The sequence below is a fragment of the Xiphophorus couchianus genome, chromosome 2, assembly GCF_001444195.1.
Source record: "Xiphophorus couchianus chromosome 2, X_couchianus-1.0, whole genome shotgun sequence".
Classification (NCBI taxonomy): domain Eukaryota; kingdom Metazoa; phylum Chordata; class Actinopteri; order Cyprinodontiformes; family Poeciliidae; genus Xiphophorus; species Xiphophorus couchianus.
The window spans coordinates 1,646,420-1,669,358 of record NC_040229.1 but is presented as its reverse complement, the minus strand read 5'-3'; the positions used below and the strand labels follow the sequence as shown (position 1 = coordinate 1,669,358).

The window sequence follows — 22,939 nt, the reverse complement described above, 5'->3', positions numbered from 1 at the left end:
ATTATCCGTAGATTTTCTTGTGTTAGTTTGTAACCATTTTCTCATTGCACTATCATTTATTTGTTGGCTCTTTACCCCAGAACAGGTGCAGGGATATTGTAACTTGGTCTTAATTACAAACTCTTGATAATTATTGAGTCCGTAAGTAATATATTTAATTAAGTTGAGATTAGGGGTAGGATTTAATTAGTGTTCACTTTTTTCTACTCCTAGTAGTGGTAAACAAATTATTTTGTTTACGATTATGTATGCACACATTTCCTTTGTCCTACTGATTGCTTTCTTTTTCTTGTATTTAAAAACCTGTTTGAAATAAATCAAATCAAATTTCGCCAAAATGTTTTTATGCTAACGTAAGGTGATTTTTGGCTTTTCCGAAAAGGAGTTAATGCGCTAAATGGGAAAAACATGTTTGCCCAAATAAATTCAAATCCCAAATCAGCTTTTATTCTTTTTTTAAACTTGCAAGCGTTTTTGAAATAAAGTTAGCCAAGTCCTGTTCTTAGTACTGAAAATAAATGTATTCGATCAAGCCCAAAAGAAACTGAAAACTACATGCCTCAAAACATTTTCATTTTTTAAAATAAAAATCAAATTTTTAGATTAATATCATACATTTTCTACAAAAAAGTGTACATTTCAAATGTTGGAAATTTTCTTTTAGGAAATTTACAAGTTTTCTAGAAAATTTCTGAGACTAATCGTTTTTTTTCTATCTACAATGGCCCTGATACGTCATCGCAAAAATCCCTCACGTTTTGGATCTACAGTAAATATTATTTGCGTGATATTAGGTCGTTGTTTGTTTTCAGTCTACAATTTTGTCCCACATGGCAAAAAGTTTGGACAGCCCTGATATACAGGAACCCTTAACACAATGCCGCCCTGGGTGGTGAGCCATACTTTAAGGACCACCACTATAAGTACATTGTTGAAAAGATGTAATACTCATGTATATTCACAATCAAATGAACCTGCGGTGTCATCTGTGTTGTGGTTAAAAGTTTCTAACTTTTTCTACGAACGAACTCAGCCGATGCGTCTTTAAGTAGCCACACTATTTGTTGGAGAGACGTTGCGTTCCGATTGACTGGATTTCTGAGTTTTACTGCATTAAAAGATTTGCTGTTTCAACGTATGGCAGTAATCCGCCGTTCCAGTCGCTGCTTCCTGAATCCCAGTCAACACACTGAAAGAGGGGAAAGCTTTGAATGTGCAGCTCGCACCACAAACGGCACTTTGGACTCATTTTCCTTAGGCATTGGAGGAAAATGAGATCTTCTCGACCACCCTCACAGAGATTTGTTTCCTGTTTTTCATTTATTATTTCGTTTGCTTTTTTTGGTCCCGTCTCCCAGAACGAGAGCAGGCAGTTTATATCGACCGCCTGAAGTGTATTGAAGTTGTTGCTGAGTCACTCAGGGCATCATGGTCTGGTTGTTAGTTATTGATTTTCAGAGAGCCCGATCACATTTCCCCACAATGGATGTCATTATTTATTCAGCATCCGTCTCCAGTTGGGCTTTCATCTTTCCTGATTCCTGCTGTCAATGCTTGCCTCGTGGGTTGCTCTACATTTAACAGTAAAGGCCGTCCTGTCGTGGTCGGGAAGATTTTTTTAAAAATCCATCCAGACAGGTCTTGTTGTATTTGCTCGGAGTTTAAGCACAGATCCATCAACCACAGCTCGATTTATGAATGAAACGGAGGCTCCTGCTGTCAGACTGCCTTTGCATCATTCAATCATCGTCTTTTTTTTGTTTGCCAGACTCCACTTCCTGTCAGCAATCAGACTGCACTCTGAATCCTCTCAGCACATCAGTGTATACATGTGCATCAAGCATGTTTGAAAACTGGAGCATTTGTGGCCCTTGGAGTGATTTTCTGTGGCCCCCAATACAAATTTGGACCGCCCATCACAGGTGTAAATGCAAAGTTTTTATTTTTAATCAGGATAAAATTATTACCAGCATAATTCACATAACAGTGGTGCAGTTGGTTTCACTGTTGCCTTGCAGCAAGAAGGTCCTGGGTTTGATTCCCGGCCCGGGGTCTTTCTGCATGGAGTTTGCATGTTCTCCCTGTGCATGGTGGGTTCTCTCCGGGTACTCTGGCTTCCTCCGACAGTTCAAAAACATGACTGTTAGGTTAATTGGTCTCTCTAAATTCTCTCTAGGTGTGAGTCTGTGTGGTTGTTGGTCCTGTCTGTCTCTGTGTTGCCCTGCGACAGACTGGCGTTAAACGTTCGCTGGAGAGGCACCAGCACCTCCCGACCCCATGAGGGACAAGGGTGTTAGAAAATGGATGGATGGATGGATGGATAATTTTCTTGCAGAAGAAAATGTTAAGTACAACACAAAGTATTTTTTCAATGTTTTCATAATAAGTAGAATTGCATTATGTAGAAACCTTTACTGAAAAGTGGCTTTATTAAACTCGAGGAAATATAGCAAGCATTTTGAATGGAAGTGACTCAAAACTTTTTCTCATTATAATAAATTTGAAAACTAGATTAAATTTCTTTTAATTTTAAGCTACTTTTCTACAGAAAAACAAAACAAAAAACCCCCAAATGTAATTGCTTGATTTTATTGTAATCTTTCCAAATTTTTGGCCCACATGACAGAAAGTTTGGACACCCCTGGCTTAAAGGGACACCCACACATGCATCATGTACAGTATTGGATGCAGTAGGGCTCTGTTCATGTTTTCTCCGGTCGCCCCACTCTGCCTCTCTCTCGTTTACACACCGCTGTGTGATCCTAACCACGTTAGGCAAGCTTTGCTGAGCTGTGACAGACCATGAAATATAGAAACAACAGAACACTACGAGCCCGGCTTATTTTCAGCTGCTCTCTTCCAGTTTCTTCTCTAATAAATTGTTCCATAAAACATTTTCTCTCTCAACTTTTCTTTTCCTCTCATGCTTTTCCAACCCTAGATTGCATTGGCTGTCTAGTCCTTGGGGTGTTTTTCATATTTAGATTTTTTTTGGGGTGGAGGGAGTGTTTACTCCTGAGGAAAGCCGACTTATTACACAGAGCTGCAGTGTTTCTTAGCTTTGGCTCGTGTTTTAATTGAAGCGCCACAGTGTAGTTCTGCGCATTGTTCGGGGAACAATGCTGCTTTGATTCACTTTACTTCAGCAACTACCAGCTAGCGTCTTTCACTGCCGATGTCCTCGAGGCTCTAGAGTCTTTCTGGAGCCGATCCTTGGTGCCTCTTCTGTCTCGGTGTGATGTATGTCGCCGTTTATCGCCGCTCCATCCACCGGCTCTCCTCCATTTAATTGGATTGAAACCGGTCCACTTGGGCTCAACAAGCGTGGTCACTGGCGGTGTTTAGGTCGAAATTGTTTCAGCACGTCCTCCTTTGCGATCGCCTGCCCGATGAAGACGGGTTCTAGTCGGGACAGCCCGATCGTCTCCAGAATAGGTTTGGCAAGCAGCAGTTGTCTTAAAGTGTGGCTGTATTTGGAAAACAGAGCAGTTATGCAGCGTGAAGAAGAAAAAAAACTAGCCTGTTGGCACTGCCTCTGACATGACTCCAGATTTCCCCGTTCTTGTTGCCATGGAAATCTGTAGCATATGCTCAGTAACCTAATTCCATCAGGCCCCAGACAGGACCGCACATGGCAAACCTGGCAGCATGAGGCAAAAAGCGGAAACTGCTGGCAACCCGCACATCTGCAGACACTGGTTTGTCAAAATTCCTGCAAACTTTTACTTACCAGGTCCGGTTCAGTCCGGATAGCTTGTTTCAAACCCCTTTCACTGCTCTGTGTTCAGGGGTCATCTGCTCATCAACAGTAAATAAATCTTTACTTTGTGTCGATTTGAGAGGCATCTGTCTGGCTGATGGTAGTTTTCTGTCAGACTCCTCAGATTCAAAAGCCTTCAGGAACTTTATATTATTAGAGCCGCAGCCAACGACAACGCTGTCATCCTCTTCCTCATCTCTGGCTGCGTTGCTTCTTCTTGCTGCTAACGCCAGCTGAAGCCCAGTCAGACAGCTTCCTCTGTTTAAAGATTCAAACGTCTAAAGCTGTCTCCACCGCTGACAGATTCGCATATCAAAAATGAGCTCTGCTCCTGAAATATTCACTGAGGGCAAAGCCAGGGGTCAGACGCTTCACACACTTTCTCTTAACAGAACTCCATTTATTTCCTTTTTCAGGCTTCTAGTTAAAGAAAAACAACTTATTTATTGCTCTTAGTTGTTAACGGCTAATATCAGGAAGCCTGATATTAGGCAGTGGAAGCAACAGTGGGGATGGCTGGCATCAAGATATTTTAAGGCCTGCCCGCCCCCCACTTGTTGCTGTACACAGCCAGTGTACACATTTCTAGAAAATCACATAATGATAACCTCAAATAGAGCCGCAACTTCTCTGCATCCAGAGGCGTTTGCTGAATGGCAAGAAAGTGGGAAGTAGGTCAGCTACGCTAGCTTGACTTTGACAACCTCAACGTTCAGGATCTTCAGGATTACAGGTCCTGAGCTGTAATCCAAATTTTTATCTACTTTTATTTAGAACAGAAAATATAAATTACATTCTGCATACCTAAATATTTGGACCGCTACTGCCGAATTTACTGGGTGTTTGTTTTATTTTGGGCTAAATTTTATGCATCAATACAATAAATGTTAATAACGCCATTATAAAATCAGTTATTTTGTTATTTGAGAATGAGAATCTCATGCTGATCTTAACATTTTCCCATTAAATAATCTGATATTATCCTAATAAAATGAGCATTCCCTGGGAATAAGTGGCTCCTGCAGCATCCTTTTAATGTTCTATTTTGGTAACAGAGAAATGCTTGTTCAGTTTTCTACAGCCGTCTTGGTGCGTAGCGTCAACCATGGTTATGGAGGACCGATGTCTTTGCCTAAAGCTACTCCTTCAAAAGAGCTCTTGTAACGCTGGACTTTTCATCCCGCTGTCCCTGCACCATTAAATTCTTTCTCCGAGGTTTGACTGCTCATCACGTTATTAAAGCTTCCCCGGTTATCTTTGGGCCGTCCCTTGTGACTAAGGCGTCACTGTCATCAATCCTTTTGTATCACATCACCAAGTTTCAGTGTGTCATTATAGGAGCTCTTTGTCTGCTGCTTAAGTCTTGGCTCTAGACACTCCCTGCAGATAACCAGCAGTTAGTGGCTCCGTTTCCAACTTTTTTATTATTTTTGCATATCATTCTGGACCGTTAGCGGCTGATTAATGATTCATATCAGCCCGTAACTTATTACCTGCAGGATTGGAAAGACACCTTGGAAGGTAAAACTCATTTCTGTGACCCAAACCGTCCAGATCCTCTTAAAGAGACGGATCGATGTTTGGTGGGAGTAAATTATTAAAGGAAAAGGTTGCCCTCAGACAGGCTTCACACATTAAAGGGTGCTGCAATAAATCTTTACACAGAGCTTGCAAAAGTATTCATACCTTTTGTTTTATCACACTGCAGCCACAAACTCTAATGTATTTAATTAGCTCTGCATTGCAAAGTAGAAGGAAAATAATAGATTTTTTACATCTTTTTTCCTTTTTACAGGTAATAAAAACTGCAATCTCTTTTATCATGCTGTAAGGTTTAGAGTAAGCCCTTGTATTAGCTCTAACCATCTTCCCACCAACTGTGACCCACTTCCTCGTCCCTGTTGAAGAGAAGCTTCCCCCCAGCATGGCGCTGCTGCCCCGTTTTTTTCTCTGGTTATGGTGTGAGTTGGGTAACATGCAGTGTTTTTTCACAGTACCTACATTCTGCATGTAGGGCAAAAATGATCAGCTACAGTCTTCCTTCTGTTTGTTCCCTACTGCGTTGCCACCTTTCCATAAAAGTCAACGAACAGTTGTCAACGGATTTTCCCACCTGACCTCTGGATCTGTGCAACTCCTCCAGAGTTACCGTGGACCTTTTGGCTTCTCTTCTGATTGTTGCTTCAACGTGTCAGCTGACATGGACGACCATGTGTGGTGCTATAAGTTTTTCATGTTTTGAACCTTTTGTGACATGTTCAAAGCTTGGCATATTGTTTCAGGACATTTAGGCTGATACTCGGTTTTGTTCGGGACGAATGCTGTGTTCACACCAAACGCGTTTGGTCCGATGCTTCAAGTTGGACTTGCGTGCACTTTGAAGTCAGACGCTTGACATTTTGCACTAGACGTGCGTCAAAATCGCTCTAGACTCATGTTGGGACAAGCAGTTGTTTTCCGTCGCCGTTCTATTTGTACAATGACGCATAAAATTGGGAGTAACACCAAAATATTATGTAGTGAAAGCTTCTGCACTTATAACTGAGGCTCAGATGTCTTTGCTGAGACAAAAAATGTTCAGAAACATTTCTGTTGAATAAACAACGGTGATGGCTGATAATATTGAGAGAATTTAGCCTGAAATCAACAGGATGTTAAATTTTCAGATACTGCGATTCATATTCACACTGCACTCTGTCAAACTAACCAAACCTTTTGAAACACCTTTTCCCCTCCTCGCCTGTGGGGGCGCTGCACCAAGAACAACTGAAGGAAGCAACATGAAAACCTCTGAAGAAGACACTTCCTTCACAAAATGCAAACAAAAATGGCATCAGATTTTAGCAGTTGTAGGATTTCTCTCTTGGTAAAAAAAACCACAAGCCATTTCTCTCACTACTGGTGGACCAGCAGGTTTGTTTGAGCTGTATTTACCCAGAATGCCTTGCACCCTAGTCATAAAGTAATAAATGCTTCAGGAAGGAGCTTTGTGTTCATTTACAGGAAGTGGGTTTTATATTCACCGTCTGTCCTAAAGAAACATTAACCTCTGAGTTTCGTTTTACTTCCCCAATAACAAAACAAAAAAACTGAACAAAGAGCTGCCGATGGAAAGTAATTTAGTAGATTACTATATTCATCAACTATTATTACAGTCCTCATTCTTCATTTAAAGTCCATTTTTACCCCATTTTCTGCTCAGTTGTGCTTCTTGTAGCTTCAGTATGTGTGCCAATTGAGTTTAGTTTTTAATTTAAAGTTCTTTACTTTTCAACTGAAATCAACCTTTAGTGGAACAAGCTGAAATAACGAGGCCATCTGAAAACAAAGACTAAAACACCTGCAGCTGATTAAAAATCTTCACTCTCTGCATTCCTATCACCTGCAGATGTGCAGCTATAAAACAGGTGATTAGGTCACATCTGGAGACATTTCCTCTAAATGAACTCAGCAGTATTGAACTCATCCAGTCTGAGCTTTATGTAAGGGCTGAGCAATCCCTCTTAAGCTGCTTTTTAAAACTGGTAGCAAATCAAGACAATCATAGGTAACAAGACTGTAACATAGCCTCCTATCAGGTTTTATTTAGGCTTGAAATTATTTATTTCAATAATACCACAAATCTGTAATAAATATGCTGTTTTTTTGCAGAATATAAGTAAATTTTTTCCAGAGTTTTACTAGTTATAATCAAGTGTGACCGATATATATTAATACATACTGTTTGACTTGAATCAAGGAGTAAACCAGAGATGTCCAAAGTGTGGCCCGGGGGGCATTTGTGGCCCTTGGAGTAGTTTTGTGTGGCTCTGGGTGCAGTTTACAAATGATGGAGTTGTAGAGGGAGACAAAAAAAAGTTTGTATGAGATTTTTAATGACCATTGTATATTTATAGAACATTTTAGTTTCAAAATAAGTGTTTTTCTTTCCATTTTAATGCCATGGTAGAGACTTTTTACTCAAAAACAGACCCAGTCACACTCAATGCTTAAAGTGGGGTAAATCCAGTTAAGGGTTGTGAAACCCAGTTCACATTTTTATTGCTGGAAATAAACTTGTCACAATAAGCAATTAATTAATTAATCATGTGATAAATTAAAATGATCTTGATTGATTGAAAACATTTTTAAAAGGTTTTATTGGCTCTATTGGCCTTTATTTGACAGTGAATTGACAGGAATTCACTGTGGATAAAGTTTAGGTAAATTTGCATTAAAAAAGTTGAGCATCTATTTTCTTTGAAAATTATAATTATGTCTAAAAACTGTGTCAACATGTGAACAGTTGTGCTGATAAACTGAAATTATGTTGCCAAAAAAGATAAATGCACTTTTATTTCTGGTCCAGTTTTATTTATATCAGCTCCACCGGCATGAGAATAAAATAACATCTCAGCAATAGGTGTAGTGTTGGTTTCTGCAAAAAATCACTGCAGAGCAAGATTAAGGGATTCAATTTGATGCTGAAGTTTTTGTATTTATTTCTTTATTTGTGTAAAACTCTTCTGTTTAATTTGTTTGCTGACTTGTTCCACACTGGGTCAAATGTTTGTTCTTTCCCTCGGATTCTGATTGCTGACTTCCTGAGGTCCAGTAGGGTCCAGTCCCGCAAGGGTCAGCGCTGTTCTACAAGCGCAGACAGGCCCTCCTCATTATTAGGCCGTAACTTTTTATGATGATGCACTCACCAGTCTGCTTTTATCCACCTTTTACTTTGCGGTTTGGCTTGTAATTTATCGCGCTCTGCAGAATGCGGCTTTTAGCTCGAGGGAAACGTTCCAAGTTCTATTTGTACAAACATGAAGTCACAGTTTGTTGGTGATTTCTGCCAAGTTAGTTTCTTTTTTTTCTCCAAAGACAAAAAAACTGACTCAGTCTCAGCAGCATCTGTGTGCAGATTGAAGAAATTCAAATGATATTTGTATGAATATTCGCCTGCTGTTTAACAGATGAAGAGAATATAACGAGGTGGATTTTTAGGCTGGATGAATCCCAGAGTTTTGGTTGCTTTGCTCCTTTAGTTTAATATTTTGTACTCAACTTGTTTGGGCTATAAGATGGAGCCATCTTCCATGGAAGGCTACCAGTTTGTACTGGTCATCAGTTTGTACCTCCTCTGAAATCTGACATTAAAGTGATATTCTGTAACTATTGCTACTTTTTTGTGAGAAAATGTAAATCCAGAACTCTAATAAGAATTATCTACCTGTAGGATGCTGATGGTTATTTAGCTCTCATTTTTCACAAGTTAAAAAGCCTTAACAAGCATCAGAAACACAGTCTATGGAAATGCAGTGAAATATGAACATAGAGCAGCTTTTTCAGTCACAGAGGTTAAGAACCACACAGTCGCTTGTGAATAGCTAAAATCTGTCAATTCAAATGTTTATTGAAAAGCATAAAGAATTTATGTCGCCATTTATAAACTCTTATTAAAGAAATATGACAAATAATTACAGATGTAAAGACAGAGATGAGACAAAAAAAGCTGGCCCAACGCTAATAAAAAATGCTAATTGCTGCATATTTTTATAATTAAAACACCAGATATACAATAAAATACACAGTAGAAACCATCTTAGCGCTACCGCAGATGCTCCTGGGTGTTCAGCCAATCAGCACCAACAAAAATAAATTATTTTCCTGGACTGGTTGTTTTGCAAACTCCAGCCAATAGCATGTTGAGTAGCATCACACCTTTATTTTTTTTATTTATATTTTACATATGTTGTACTTCTGAAAATAATACAGTTAAATGAATATAGAGTGAAGTGTTAAACTCAAGTTTTTATAATAATTTATTTTTGTATTTTTCACAATACTGAAGTACCAAACAAAATAAACATAATCTCATTGGTTTGTTAAAAGGGAAGTAATTATTTTATAAATAAATCGGTAACACTTTATTTGATGAGACTGACATGACCTGCATTAATCATAAAGTATTTATAAATCTTTACAGCTGTTGTCATGAAATGTCATTTGATAAATAATGACATTTTAATGCAAAGATCCATTAAAACTTGCACTAAAAGTTCATTAAAAGTGTCAACTTTGCATTATTTACCGAACTGTCATTCGGTAAATAATGCAACTGTTTCATTCATGGAGACTCTTTCATGTTCATGACAGGTTGTTGTGTCAGTCTTTTACACACCTCTTCAAATAAAGATTTACCAAAATATTATTTAGACCCAGGGGAACCTCGTCTATCATCATACAGCTGCAGATACTTTCTTTTACCCCTTCCTGTGTCACGGTTCACCTCTAAACAACTATAAAGGTTCTATTTAGTTATATTTGTTTTGTTCATTAGGTACAAGTCACAGCATTTGATAAAAACAGATTAGCCTTGTCACTATGAACTACAGAAAAATACAGTTTTTTGGGTGTGGAGGAGAGGAACTCTGCCCCTTCTGTCCAGGAACGGTACTGCACTTTTCCCACAGGCCCTGGGCTCAGAGCCAGCCTTGGAATGGCTCTGCTAATGACTGTCGCACAAAGGCCAAATGTCTCGCAGTGAAGCTGGACGAAGCTGGCAGGACTCGGCTGACTCGGTCTCTCAGCAGAGTTCAAAACGTAGAACCAGTCAGCGATTACTATCAGCAGTTTTTGTGTTCGCTCTTCTCTGGCACCAGCAGCTTCCTCAGAGACATTTCACTCACTTTTCTCCAAAACTTTCATAAGTTTTCTCATTTCCACGAACAGCTTAAGCTCATGCCCTTTAAAATGATCTGCTGGATCTCACAGCGTCTGGCGCTCTGTGAAGCTTTGAAACGAACTCTCCAGGCATCACACCGCTCCTTAAGTGAATTTAGAGCAGGAACAGAAACTGCGGCGAACTGTTCAATGCAGAAAGATTAGGTTTGTCGGGGCGAGGTTGGCCTTTTCCGCCTCTCTCTCTGCGCTGAGACACCTGGCCACCTGCCCGGGTTGCAACACCGAGGAACCGATGAGCTGAAGTGAGCACTTTTAGTTTGAGCCTCTCCACTTAGCACACAGTCAAGGACAAAAGGTGTATGCAGGGGTGTGTGTGTGTGTGTGTGTGTGTGTGTGTACGCACTGCTGTAAGGACGTTAGTGGAGCATGAACAAAGAAAACATTCCTTTACAGTAAGTGGGGTCCAGGGATCACAGGCAGAGGTGGCCCATCCTTTACAACAGCCACATATTTATGAGTAGATTAAAAAGTCAATTCAAGAAGTGAAACTAATAGATTAATTGCACACAGACTGATATATGTCCACTCATTTCTGATTATTTTTTACAGGTTATGACTGTTCCTCAGAAAAACAAAGAACCATTCTTAGTTTTAAGTAAGGAATATACAGGAATGTGATTATATAGCCTATAATCCCAGGGAAGGCAGATTTCCAGTAAATAGTCATTGACTATGTGGATAAAAACTGCCGGCATGGCATTTGTTTTTAGCTTGTAACGATCTCTTGTTAGGTCCTTTGTCAGTTTTGCTCATACAAATGACAAAGTCTTCTGGAGAGAAATGTTGAGAGCACAGATGTAAGTCCTTCGGAAGTTATGTTCACTTCCTACCCATTGCGCTCTTCTTTTCTTATCGTGTGGGAAGGAATCCAGATTCACCTCAAAGTTTCTTTGTATTTTTTAATTACAGGCAACAGTGACACTGTGTGGTATTATCTAAGAAGTTAGTTTGCTTGACATACGCACGTTTAGTTGACGTGTCAAATCAAGCTTTAGCCGCAGAAGATTGTTGCTAAAGATGCTGGGTGTTCACATAAGCTGCATTTCCAATGACCAGCAGAAATGACCAAAACTGTAATTCCAATTGTGCAAATTGGAATTACAAAAATGAAATAAAAAATCTCTTAAATGAAAACACAATTGTTTCAAACGTTTTTGCATATCGATATGGTTTTTCAGCCGTTTCGAAATTAATGTATTTTGTAAAACTTTTTTTTTTTGCAACACTTTTTTCGCATTGCAGAGGTCATGTGATTTACATCTGGATGTTACTACTGGCGGAAATGATGAAGAAGACGACAGGAAGTGGTAGAAGGATGATGGTGTGCCATGTTCCTGAATGACTTATTGCGTGGACAAACTTATTCACATGTGATTTTTAATGACATTTTCTTAAATAATGCAATTGCGAAATAGTTTTTGACAAAGTTTTGCTCACATTTGTAATGAAAAGACAGCTACAACGCTGTTGTGAAAGTAAAGTACCTTATATACACATCTTTTTATGTTGCTGACATTTTTTATAAATTTTTTTTTTAAATATATTTTTTAAATAATTTAATATACTTTAGTATCCTGGAAAGCATAATTTTCAATTTTCTGTAATAATAAGCAACAATAATAACAAAAATAAGCATTTATAGCTGACAGAGATCTGGGTTTATGTAATTTAATTTCTCATTGGGATCAATAAAAAATGTTCTAATTGCATTTGATTTATCTATGGAGGGATTGTCAGTCAAAGTCACACAGAAAGCAAACAAGAACAATTTTTTTTCTTATCCACTCACCTGCATGTGACACCTTTGGGTCATTAAGACGTTTCTCATTCACAAATGTCAATTTGGTAGCATAGCTTATTTCACTACAACTGTGGTGAACAGTTTTAGGATGCTGACAACATTCTGACTAATGTTAAAACAGCAAGTTTAATGCAGGTAACCATGGCAACCAGTGACAGTTTAAGCTCAAGTTGCGCGTGCATCCGCTTTGTTTACAAACTGCTCTCCATTTCTAAGTGTGAACCTTTTCCTGTGGGTTTCAAAGTGCGGCCTTGTGGGTCACGCATTAATTTGGAGGTGCCTTTGATTAACCCAGTTATTAAAAAGCGTGTGAGCCAGATTGGTGTAATTAAAAGCTGTGAGATCAGCTGCAGGCAGAAGCAGCAGCGTTGCTCCATGAAGAAGAAGAAGGAGCTGATCATTTGCCTTGAGTCGGTCTTTGCGTGGATGGCTGACGCTGTGACTTTGCTTGCTCTCTCTCTCTTGTTGGAGATGAAAGTGGCCCGACAGTTGTGGAAACGGCCACAGGGTACAAGCTGTCATCATCAGACATGAGGTGGCGACGCTTTGTGCTGCTGCTGTCGTCATGGCTGTTTGGCCCGTCAGACAGCCAAACACGCTGTGAACGTGTGTCTTCATAGTTAGCTGGGAGCTGCTGCTTTAGTCAACCATGTGTTGGTGAATCGCTGAGGATTCACACAGTGGGTCTGGAGGAAAGAGTCACAAAACATGTTGACTATTTATTATTTTGATTTTGATTCTTTGACTAAAGCAAAAATGTAGAATAAATACCTCATAACTATTGTAGTCAATTTCAAGGACATGTTTTTGTTGTTGTGTTGCAAATAAGTCACTTAATCATTCGAGGCGCCATGACGGACGTCGGAAATGAGGGACGGGAGTATGAAACTGAGCGACTGAAATTATTTTCCTCAGTTGTTTTTGCCAGTTTATTCCTGACATCTACTTGTTCCAGTCACACTAACTTGTCTCTGAACGTAACACACCTGGTTGGGCCTCATAGACGGCAGGATTTACAAAAGTTGGAAACAGCTAGCTTAGAAACCGACTCATACCTCCTCCCTCCAGACGTGTTCATCAAATTACCGACTTTACCTGAATTCACACCACATGACTTATGTCACTACGTCATAAACAGCATCTGCCTTTACACCGGAACATTAAAAACATGCAAAAGACGAGATGCTAACCAGTTTTTTTCATTCATGCTAGGCTACATGATGGTGCGGCATTGTCTCCATGGTTACCAAGGGTTAAACGTACCTTCTCCATAATGCAATATTTGATATCTTTTAATCATAGTTACTTATAAAGTATATGAATGTTAGTCTTACTTTGAAGAAATTGTTTGCTACAAATCTGCGATTTGACATTGATTATTATTCACAGCTGCTGTCCATCGCTACCGTATCGCTCCTAACTAAAAGTTATCAAATAAAATAACGAGCATGGTTTCTATTCTTGTCTGTTTGTGCAGCCGACCAAGCAGCTTTCTGTGACCATTTTTAAAGTGAAATCAACTAAATAGAAGTGATATTAGGTTCCCGATGTCTTTTTCACAGAAATTGTCCGATTACACCACTAATAATAATAATAATAATAAGTTTCTTTGTCATTGTTTCGAATCATTACAATTCTAATCCAGTCTATTGTAGACCTTTGTAAATGTTCGATCCCACTTACTGCTACAGTGTTTATGTAAAACACATTATTATTATACAATTTAGTAACTTAATTGTAGAAGTACTCTTAGATTATTGGGTTATTTTTTATGTGTGTATAAACTTTATATAATGATACAAAATCTTTTTTGTGAGGCCAAATGTTGATTTTTATTTTGTTTCAAAACTAAAGGATAGAATGGAGCAAAGATGAATATTTTGGAAATAAATGAGTGTGTTTCATGAATAGTATGCATACAATGGTTTTCCCTGATGTCTTGATCTTGGATTGATTTTCTTCCTAAAACATAACAAAAAGCTGCTACATTTGAGCCCATCCTCGAGCTCCTGTCAGTTTGGGATGCAGCATTGCTCCTCTGGGATCAACGTGAAAAGCACTGCAGCATCCTCGCTCTTAGCACCTCATGCTCCACTTTGGGCAAATTCCCATATTACCGTCTCTGAGTTGCTGTTCACACATGAGCGGCCTGAGTGACAGTGGCATTTATGAGCTTTTTTTCCGACTCCAGACCCGTCCTCTCCCTGGAGGCTGGGATGTTTTTTTGAACTGCGCTCCCACTGAGTTGAAAGTATCCAGCTGTGCGGCTCGACCTGCAAAGGGCTCGGCTCCACCCGCCGTCGATAAGCCGGATTGACTGGACTTCAGAATGAACCCCACACTGCAAAAACACCAAGTCTTACCGAGTACCTTTGGTCTAATTTCTGGTGAAAATATCTTAGTGCACTTGAAATGAGACAAAACTAACTCATAAGGAACTTTTCAGCAAAATATAGGAGCTTGTTTCAGTCAATAACTCATTAATATTGATGAAAAAGTACTTCACTGATAACCAGATGCGGGTAGAATACCCAAAAATGTACTCTAGTAAGAGTGAAAAACTATTTGGTAAAAAGTACTAAGTAACTGATCAAAATATCAATCATTTAATTAAAAATTACGTCATCAGACGGACCAAACTATAAAGTTAAGTGTAAATTTTGGTATTTTAAGAACCAAAAGAACAATAATTCATACAACTAACAAAATCAGCTAAAATAAAATGTTTCCAATTCAGTTTCTCTCAATAAAATAACATATGAAACTTAAAAAAAAACTGCAGGTGTGTGTCTGAGTCTCGTGAAGTTTTGGTTAAAACGTGTTTGTTTTTTGTTCAGTGGGTTTGAAATCCAGAAATTTTACTCCAGTAAGAGTAGAAATACTTCATAATAAAATTACTCAAATAAACAGTAAAAAGTATAGTGTAGTAAAATGCTCCTTCAAGTCAATTTTTTCCAAAACGTTCCTCAAGTAAATGTGAATAAATGTAACTATTTACTACCCAACTCTGTGTATAACATGAAAAAACAGGTTAGATTTTGTATTTTTTGCAGTGGCCATACAAGCCGGTCCACAGCAACAGCATCATTAACCAAATTAACAGTTTCTGGCTTTAACAATTTATTCCTCCCCAGTTGGATGTTTATAAAAATATGTCAGTCTTACAGTGCTCTCATCAACTGAAAACCACTGAGGGCCTGAAACTGACATGACCTTATGCTGATCCTGCATTGGCTTTCGCTGAGCAGAGAGAGAGTGTTAATATTAAGTGGAAGAGATCCTGTGTGTTTTTCCTATTCTAATAAGTGCCAGTCAGTGAGACTCAGGCATTTCTGCTCTAATATTCAGAGGCAGGCAGCGTTTCTCTGCTCTCCTCCCCTCTGGCTCCTCCTCTCCATGTGCTGTCTCTCTGGCTCTAATCAGGTGGCCATTGTGTATGGATTTACTGCCCTCTGCACCCCCAGGAGGGAGATTTGATTTTTTTCCCCCCTCTGCACTGGCTAATCTTTGCCTCTCCTATCGTGTTTTGTGTTTCTAATTTCATCTCTACTCCTGCTGCAGTTTCTCTTTTCCTGAGGATGATCAGCCTCAGTTCCTGGAAGGATGAATTTATTCCCTGGCTTTCAGATATATTCCTACAAACATTTTCTCTCTTTACTCTTCATCTCCTTTCGTTAAAGTGATATTAGATAATATCAGTTAAATAAATGTGTCATTTATCGTGATACAGTTATTGTTGTCATAATAAATCCAAAAAGGAATGTTTAAAATCCCACAAAGACAAGACAATTCTTTCTCAGACTGTGGTTCCTGGACCACTGGTGAGCTGCAGGTGCCCCCTAGTCGTCCATGTGGTACTGCATGTAAACAACCGTTTATTTGTCATGACGTTAGCTCAAACTGCGACGCTACAGTTAGCTTACCAAAGGATTGTGTTTCAAAATATTAATGGAAAATGGGTTCCGAGCATTTATGAGGGTCACTAAAAAGAAAGCCTGGAGGCCAGTGGAAAGTTTCTGATGATGATTGGCAGAGCTTTTGCTTTTGAACACTATTACGATACATAGCATGTTCACATGCTGCGCCCCACACTGACTAACTGCATCTTAACACCTAAAATAAAATGATTCATGTTGGGCTATCTACTGGCTGAAATAAAATGTCCTAAAATGTTATTAGTGCACACAACACTTGTAGTAAAGAACTTATTTGATTTCCATGTGTTTTCTATGATTGGAAAGCTTAGAATCCATACTGTAAATGGTGTCCTGAGTCGATGTGTTCATGGTTTTATTGTGGCCAGTCACATTTACAAAACCCTTCACATTCGGAGGAACAAAGACAATGAGTTAAGAGACTAATATTTTTAATATATTAAGATGTTGTGCTATTGTGGGGGTAGTTTCATGTAAGGTGGTTTTTGAGTTTTCTTCAGCCTGAAAAAGTTTGAGAAACACTGTCCTAAAGGTAAAGTGGGTATAAGATAAAAACATTACATGAATACCTTAACAAGCTGCTTCATCTGGTTAAACTGTACTTCACCAGCTATAGTTTGTCAAATATGTAAAAACCTCTTTTATTTTTATGAGAAAGGTTCTAACAGAGTGTTTTTGTTTTTTTTTTCTTTTGCAGCCATTCCCACTCTCCTGGCTCCATGGCTGCAGCAGTGCGAAGCAGCGAGTGGTCATGTGGACGCTGCACCTTCCTGAATGCAGGCGCGGCGCCCCGCTGCTCCATCTGCGAGGCGCCGCGCCAGAAACCCGATCTGAACCAGATCCTGCGGCTGAGCAGCACTGAGGAGCAACGCTGGGCCTGCCCACGCTGTACGCTCAACAACCCACAGGGCTCCGGAGTCTGCTCGGTCTGTGGCTTCGGCCCGTCGTCCGCCACCAACACCCCGCCTACCACAACCATAGCCGTCACTGCCAATGGCCTCCCATCTGCTCCAACTGAGCCCCCGACACCTGCAGTCACCCCCACGGTACTACTTGAGCCCAATGGACAGCATCCGGTGAAAGAAGACGTGTTGCGCCGCTCGGAGAGTAACGGAGAAGTGAGTGGCCATGAAGGGCAGAACCCCGGTTGGGCTTGTGCCCGGTGTACGCTCCACAACACGCCAGTGGCTCTATCATGCTCAGCCTGCGGCGGACCCAGAAAACTGTCTCTGCCTAAAATCCCCCCAGAGGCGCTGGTAGTACCTGAAGTACGTACGCCTGTCGTCGGGTTCCCTGTTCACCCAGCACCGTCAGCACCCTTAGTCATTGACCTCACAGATGAGTCCAGCACCCCCACTCCATCTGATCCTCAAGAATCTCCCCAGGTTTCGTCACAGGGTCTCTCTTCGCCTTATCCAACATTCCCCTCCCTCCAAAACAATCCCGTGCCCCGCAGCCGGAGAGAGGTTCCCCCACCAGGCCGCCCGCAAAACCAAGGAACCAACAGCCCCAGCCCCACCTCCCCGTCCACGGCCGTTGTGCCCCCGCAGCCGGGCCCGCAGCGGCCAGCTAAGCCCAAACACGCACAACCCCAAGAACCTTCGTACCCCAGCAAACGCCTCAGCATCTTGGAAGAAGAAGACCCTCAGCACCACCCGCTGACTCCGGCTAACCCCACCTGGAAGTGCCCTAGCTGCTCTTTGCCCAATGCTGTTAGCTCAGCCAAATGTGAGGGCTGCCGATCGTCAAGGGCCGGCGCTGACCTCATCGACCTGGTAGGCTGTGAAACGGTACGATTTACCCCTGCTAGCCCATCCAGTCCGGACTTTAGCACCTGGGTGTGCTCCAAGTGCACCCTGCGGAATCCCACCGGCGCACCCAAGTGCTCAGCTTGTGGTTCTTCCAAACTGCACGGCTTTCAGGAGCAGCAGACCCCTATGGCCCGCTGTTGTCCACACTGCAGCTCTGCTTCGTGCTCTTGTCCGCCCTCCTCCACCCCGTCAGGTCATAAAGCACGAAAACAAGCCCGGGTCTTCCCTTCCGCTGCCAGCGCTTCCTCCGGTTTGTCTGGCCTCCAGGAGAAAGCAGGACAGTGGAGCTGCCCTGCATGCACGCTTCTCAACGACGTCAAGGCCAAGAACTGTGCAGCGTGCCACACAGCGCAGCAGTACCTCACCCTGCGCAAGGTGGTGAAGCCCCTGAAGAGGAGGGAGAGCATGCATGTGGAGGCTCGTCGACGGAACGATGAGGGAGAAGCCAAGGAGCTCTGGGAGAACATTGTCAGCTTCTGCAGAGAGGTAAGAGGAGCTTTAAACGTGACCTATTCTGCTTCCTTGAACGGGTTAGGATCAGTCTACAGGCTGTATAAAACATGTCCATTACGCTTTTTGCACAAAATAATTTATAGATAATGAGAATTTAGTCTGGTCAGTTCTGCCTATTTTGAGCTGCTTTCAGAAAGAACTGTCACTTTAAATCCAAATAAGCTGCTGGCCACGCCCCCCAACTCAATGTTTTACAGTCGCATGTGAAAATGGCTCCAAACAGATTCAACCGTACATCTTTGAAAAGGAAAAGTGGAGTCTCCTCCACAACCAATAAGAATGTAGCAAGTGGTTTCTGGATGGTAAGTCAACAACAAAGCACTTGTCTTTTCCAGCAGCCATTGTACAGTGCACACAGTGGTAAAACTAGCTAACCATACATGCTGGAGTTGCTAGGTAATGGGCTGGGCTTTGTTGGGGTTGCTAGGTAACAGAACAGAAGAAGGTTTTTGATATAGCTAGTTTTCCAGACACCACAAAGCATGAACTTATTGCCAAAAATCAGCGTGGTGGATTTTTTAAAGCACTGAGGCTGGATTTAGAAACAGTAGAAATTGAAATGGATGAAATAAAACAAGCAAAATAAAGCAAGAGCACATTAACCAATATTAGACCAACATACTTGGTGGTTTGTTCTTCCTCAGCCTGAGAATCAGAAGAAGTAATTTTCACATTAATAAAACGTCACTTACAAATGATAAAACTCAAGCCTTTTCCTTATAGCAGCGCAGACATTCAGTTTATTTACATAAATCACGCTGTTGATCTCATCATCTCTGCAGTCATATGTCTTAATACTACCAGTTAGAAACGCTGTCTGTAAACACCAGCTGTTGTTTGTAGACACTCTTTACGTTGCCGACCAGCACTGCTTCAAGCCTGATCTATAAAAACCAGCGGTTGACGTTAAAATAGTCGACAGTGTCAGTAAACCTGCCACAAAGGTTGCTGCTAAAATGCTGCAGCTCTTTTCGTGGAGTTAATTAAAACTGAGCGTTCCTGTTAATCTGATGCTAATTTGACTTTTCTCAGTGTTTTGGTGGCTCTGCCTTGGATGAGGTGATTTTTTAAAGTGATGCTCATGATTGAAATGTCGGTTCATCTTCTCAGACCCTCGTCCAGGTCGGGGTGAAAGTCCATCTTTATCTCCTGTGTGAAGAATTTTTAGAGTCTGGAAAACTATGGGAATGTGGAGAAATATGGAGAAGAGAGTTCAGTATCCATCCATCCATCCATCCATCCATCATCTATCCATCCATTTATCAATCCATTTATCCATCCATCCATCTAACCATCATCCATCCATTTATCCATCATCCGTCAATCTCCTCCAAAGGTTAAAGAGCACTTTCTCTTTTGCAGTAAAATGAGATCTTATTACTTTAAATCTTTCAGTTTTCCCATAAAAAATGTTTGAGGACATTTCCTGAAAGCTCAGCTCTGCCATGATGAATTTTAAATCCTGTGTCTGTAACCGCTCCGTTTTAACGAACCTCTGCCTGAAACTGAAACAGCCTCGGATCTGTTGCATTTTCACTTTGGGCTCAGATACGCGCCAGATAAGACGGATTCAAAGCTTGTCTCCCCTCACTTACGATGGTGTGTGTTGGCGTCAGAGCTGCTGCGCGGGATCAAGTAACGGCTCAGAGGAACTAAAGTCATCAAGTTCAATTCGACTGCATTAACCCAGAACTACTCCTGCCAATAATCTTCGTCTCTTCTGGTTAATCTAATTGGATAATTTTCCTCCAAAAATCAAAATCAGTTTTATTTACTTTTTTTTAAAATTTGTTTTGTTTATTCATTGGATGTTACAAAAAATATATATAAAAAACCTGCTTGGTATAAAGTGTGATCCCCAACATGATAATAAAAAAGATAATAAAGCTTAATTCTTAAAAGATTCACTCTGGTTCAGCTTGGGGGACTAAAACATTCTTTAAAAAACTTTTCTTAAACTTTGAGACCATTTATGTCTTAAAAATGTGTGGATCAAAACTTCTATGTTTTTTGAAAGGTCTGAGAAATCAAAAGCAGGAATTTTGCCAAAATTGTTGAAATATCAGCTGTGTTAACTTGCCACGTCTCTTATTTACGGTAAAATTCTGACAAACACAGAAAAACACTTCTATGTTCGTTGATAAATTTGAGAAATCAAAAGCAATAACTTTGCTAAAATTGTTGATAAAAAAAAATATATATATATATAATTTTTTTCCAGGAAATATCATCAGTTATATTAACTAGTCGCACTATAAAAAAAAATCCCTAATTTACGGTAAAATACTGTAAAATTCTGACAGCCTCAGAATTTTAACAAATTTTACTGTAAATTAGAGACATTTACCGAACGGATATTATCGTATTTATTTGGTAAAAATCTGTGGTTCCCAGAATTTTACCGAATTTTACCAAGTGTAAAGTCCGTACTGTAAAATTATTTGTATACGGATTTTACCCTACAATAAAATCCATAAAACTCTGGTAACTACAGATGTTTGTATTTTACCATAACTTAGAGATTCCCCCCTCCCACCCCCCCCCCCACCCCCCTTTTTTTTCTTTACAGTGTATGGCAAGTCTTCCCAAAAATACTTTAACTATACATAATTGCGGTGGTTTTACTGTTTTCACTTGTGTTTCAGAATGTAACTAAAGTAGAAAAATCAGACTTCTGTTTTATGGTGGAACTGCTTTCACTGTTGTAGCTCTTCATTCTTTCTTTTAGTGGAGCTCAAGTTTAGTTTTTTAAAAATAACGGAATGAAACAAATGGTACAATACCTATTGCATATTCATAAATCTTTGTGAAACAAAAACAATGCCCTGATTGATTCTGTGCTTTTTACTCATCTTTAAGGGTGAAAAAGTAAAGATATCTCTAAGCAGTGCAGAAATCATATTTATAAGCAGCGCATACTTCATGTGCTCTTGGAGTCTCTGAGCACATTTCCCTTAAATTAGCTCTCCATGTCGCTGTGGTTCTGCTTCTGCTCCCTCTCAATATCTCAATCCTAATAGCTTCTGTGATTCTCTGTTTCCCTTTGATTTATTCGCCACATTTATAGTATCAGCAGCTGAAAGCTAAATGAGCTGCACATTCAAAGAGCTTTTATATCCACAGGTTCTTCATTCTGATGCATTTGTCTCTAATACGAACCAGCAGACCATCATTAAGGAGGGAAAATAAGTTTTTGTTGTTTAAATGTACAGAGCCAGTCAGAAGTTTGCATACTCTCATAATTAGCTTTAATGTCATGTTAAATTCAGGCTTCTCTTCAGAGAACTTGCATAGATTTTTGTTTGAAGTGATTATGAAATGTCTCTAAATCCACACAGACTCCAAATTATAGCTTCAGGCTCAGGTATATTCATACACAATTAATATTAGGTCAATCCAAAGAAAGAAACCTCATTGTTGTAATTATGATGCTTCTCGTGTAAATTATTTCACTAATTAGAATTTGTAGAGCTCTTTTAAATTGTTTGGTATTCACACCAGCCCCGCTCAGTCCGCTTTATTCCAACTCCAGTTTGTTTGTCTAGGACAGCAGATGAATATTTAACAGATGTTTCACTTTTGTTACATAAAAGTGAAACACTTTATCAAGTTTCTGGGATTATTAATAGAAAATGTCAAAAAATACCTCAGAATTTATATTCATCTTTTGCAGTTGATTTTTAAAAAAATTTCTAGTATAGTCCTGTCACAGAAATCAATAAATCAATTAACCTCATGATTAGGCCTGTTACGATAAATTGTCCCAGAACTAATTACAATAAACGATAATACTGATAATATAATAATGGCATAATAATGCAAGAACACATTTTTAAGGGTCAATAAACTAAAATTTCAATGAACATTAGAAAAAGACATTTGAAATATCCAAAATAAAGAATGAAAACAACAGAAACAACAAATACAATGAATTATGAAGTCTCTGTAAACAAAATTACTTTTAAAAAATCGTCTAGTTGAAACCAAAGCACCAGACTGGAGACTTTTATCATTCAGTTTTTGGTAGAAAGAGAGAGAAAATAGAAAAACAATAAATCAAGCAAGTGAAAATGATTGAATTTCTCTTAATATATCATGTGATTAATTGATTTATTGTTTATTGTGACAGGCCTTCCCATGATAAATTAAAACAAACTCAATAATTTCCATTGGTATGATGGATGACACAAGTCTTCACTCGGCTGCTTTTGGTCTCAACTGAAAAATTTTGTGTATATTTTATTTGTTGTTCTTGTTTAATTTTGATATTTAAAATGTTTTTTGGCTCCAGTGTTAAATGTTCATTATAATATTAAAGTTCCTGATCTTTTATCATATGTTCTTGCTATTATTATATTATGCTGTTATCCTATTGAAAATGGTCTCAAAACAACAATAT

General features: G+C 39.6%; 1 protein-coding gene across 2 annotated transcripts in view; it reads left to right on the top strand.

The window, feature by feature from the left end:
- The window catches only part of capn15 (calpain 15), a 55,571-nt gene that overhangs the window by 8,577 nt on the left and 24,055 nt on the right, over positions 1-22,939 (top strand). For both annotated transcript variants that reach the window (XM_028038215.1, XM_028038225.1), the window contains exon 2: positions 16,914-18,513. In XM_028038215.1, coding sequence (XP_027894016.1) covers positions 16,914-18,513 — 1,600 coding nt within the window. The remainder of the gene's footprint in view (positions 1-16,913; positions 18,514-22,939) is intronic.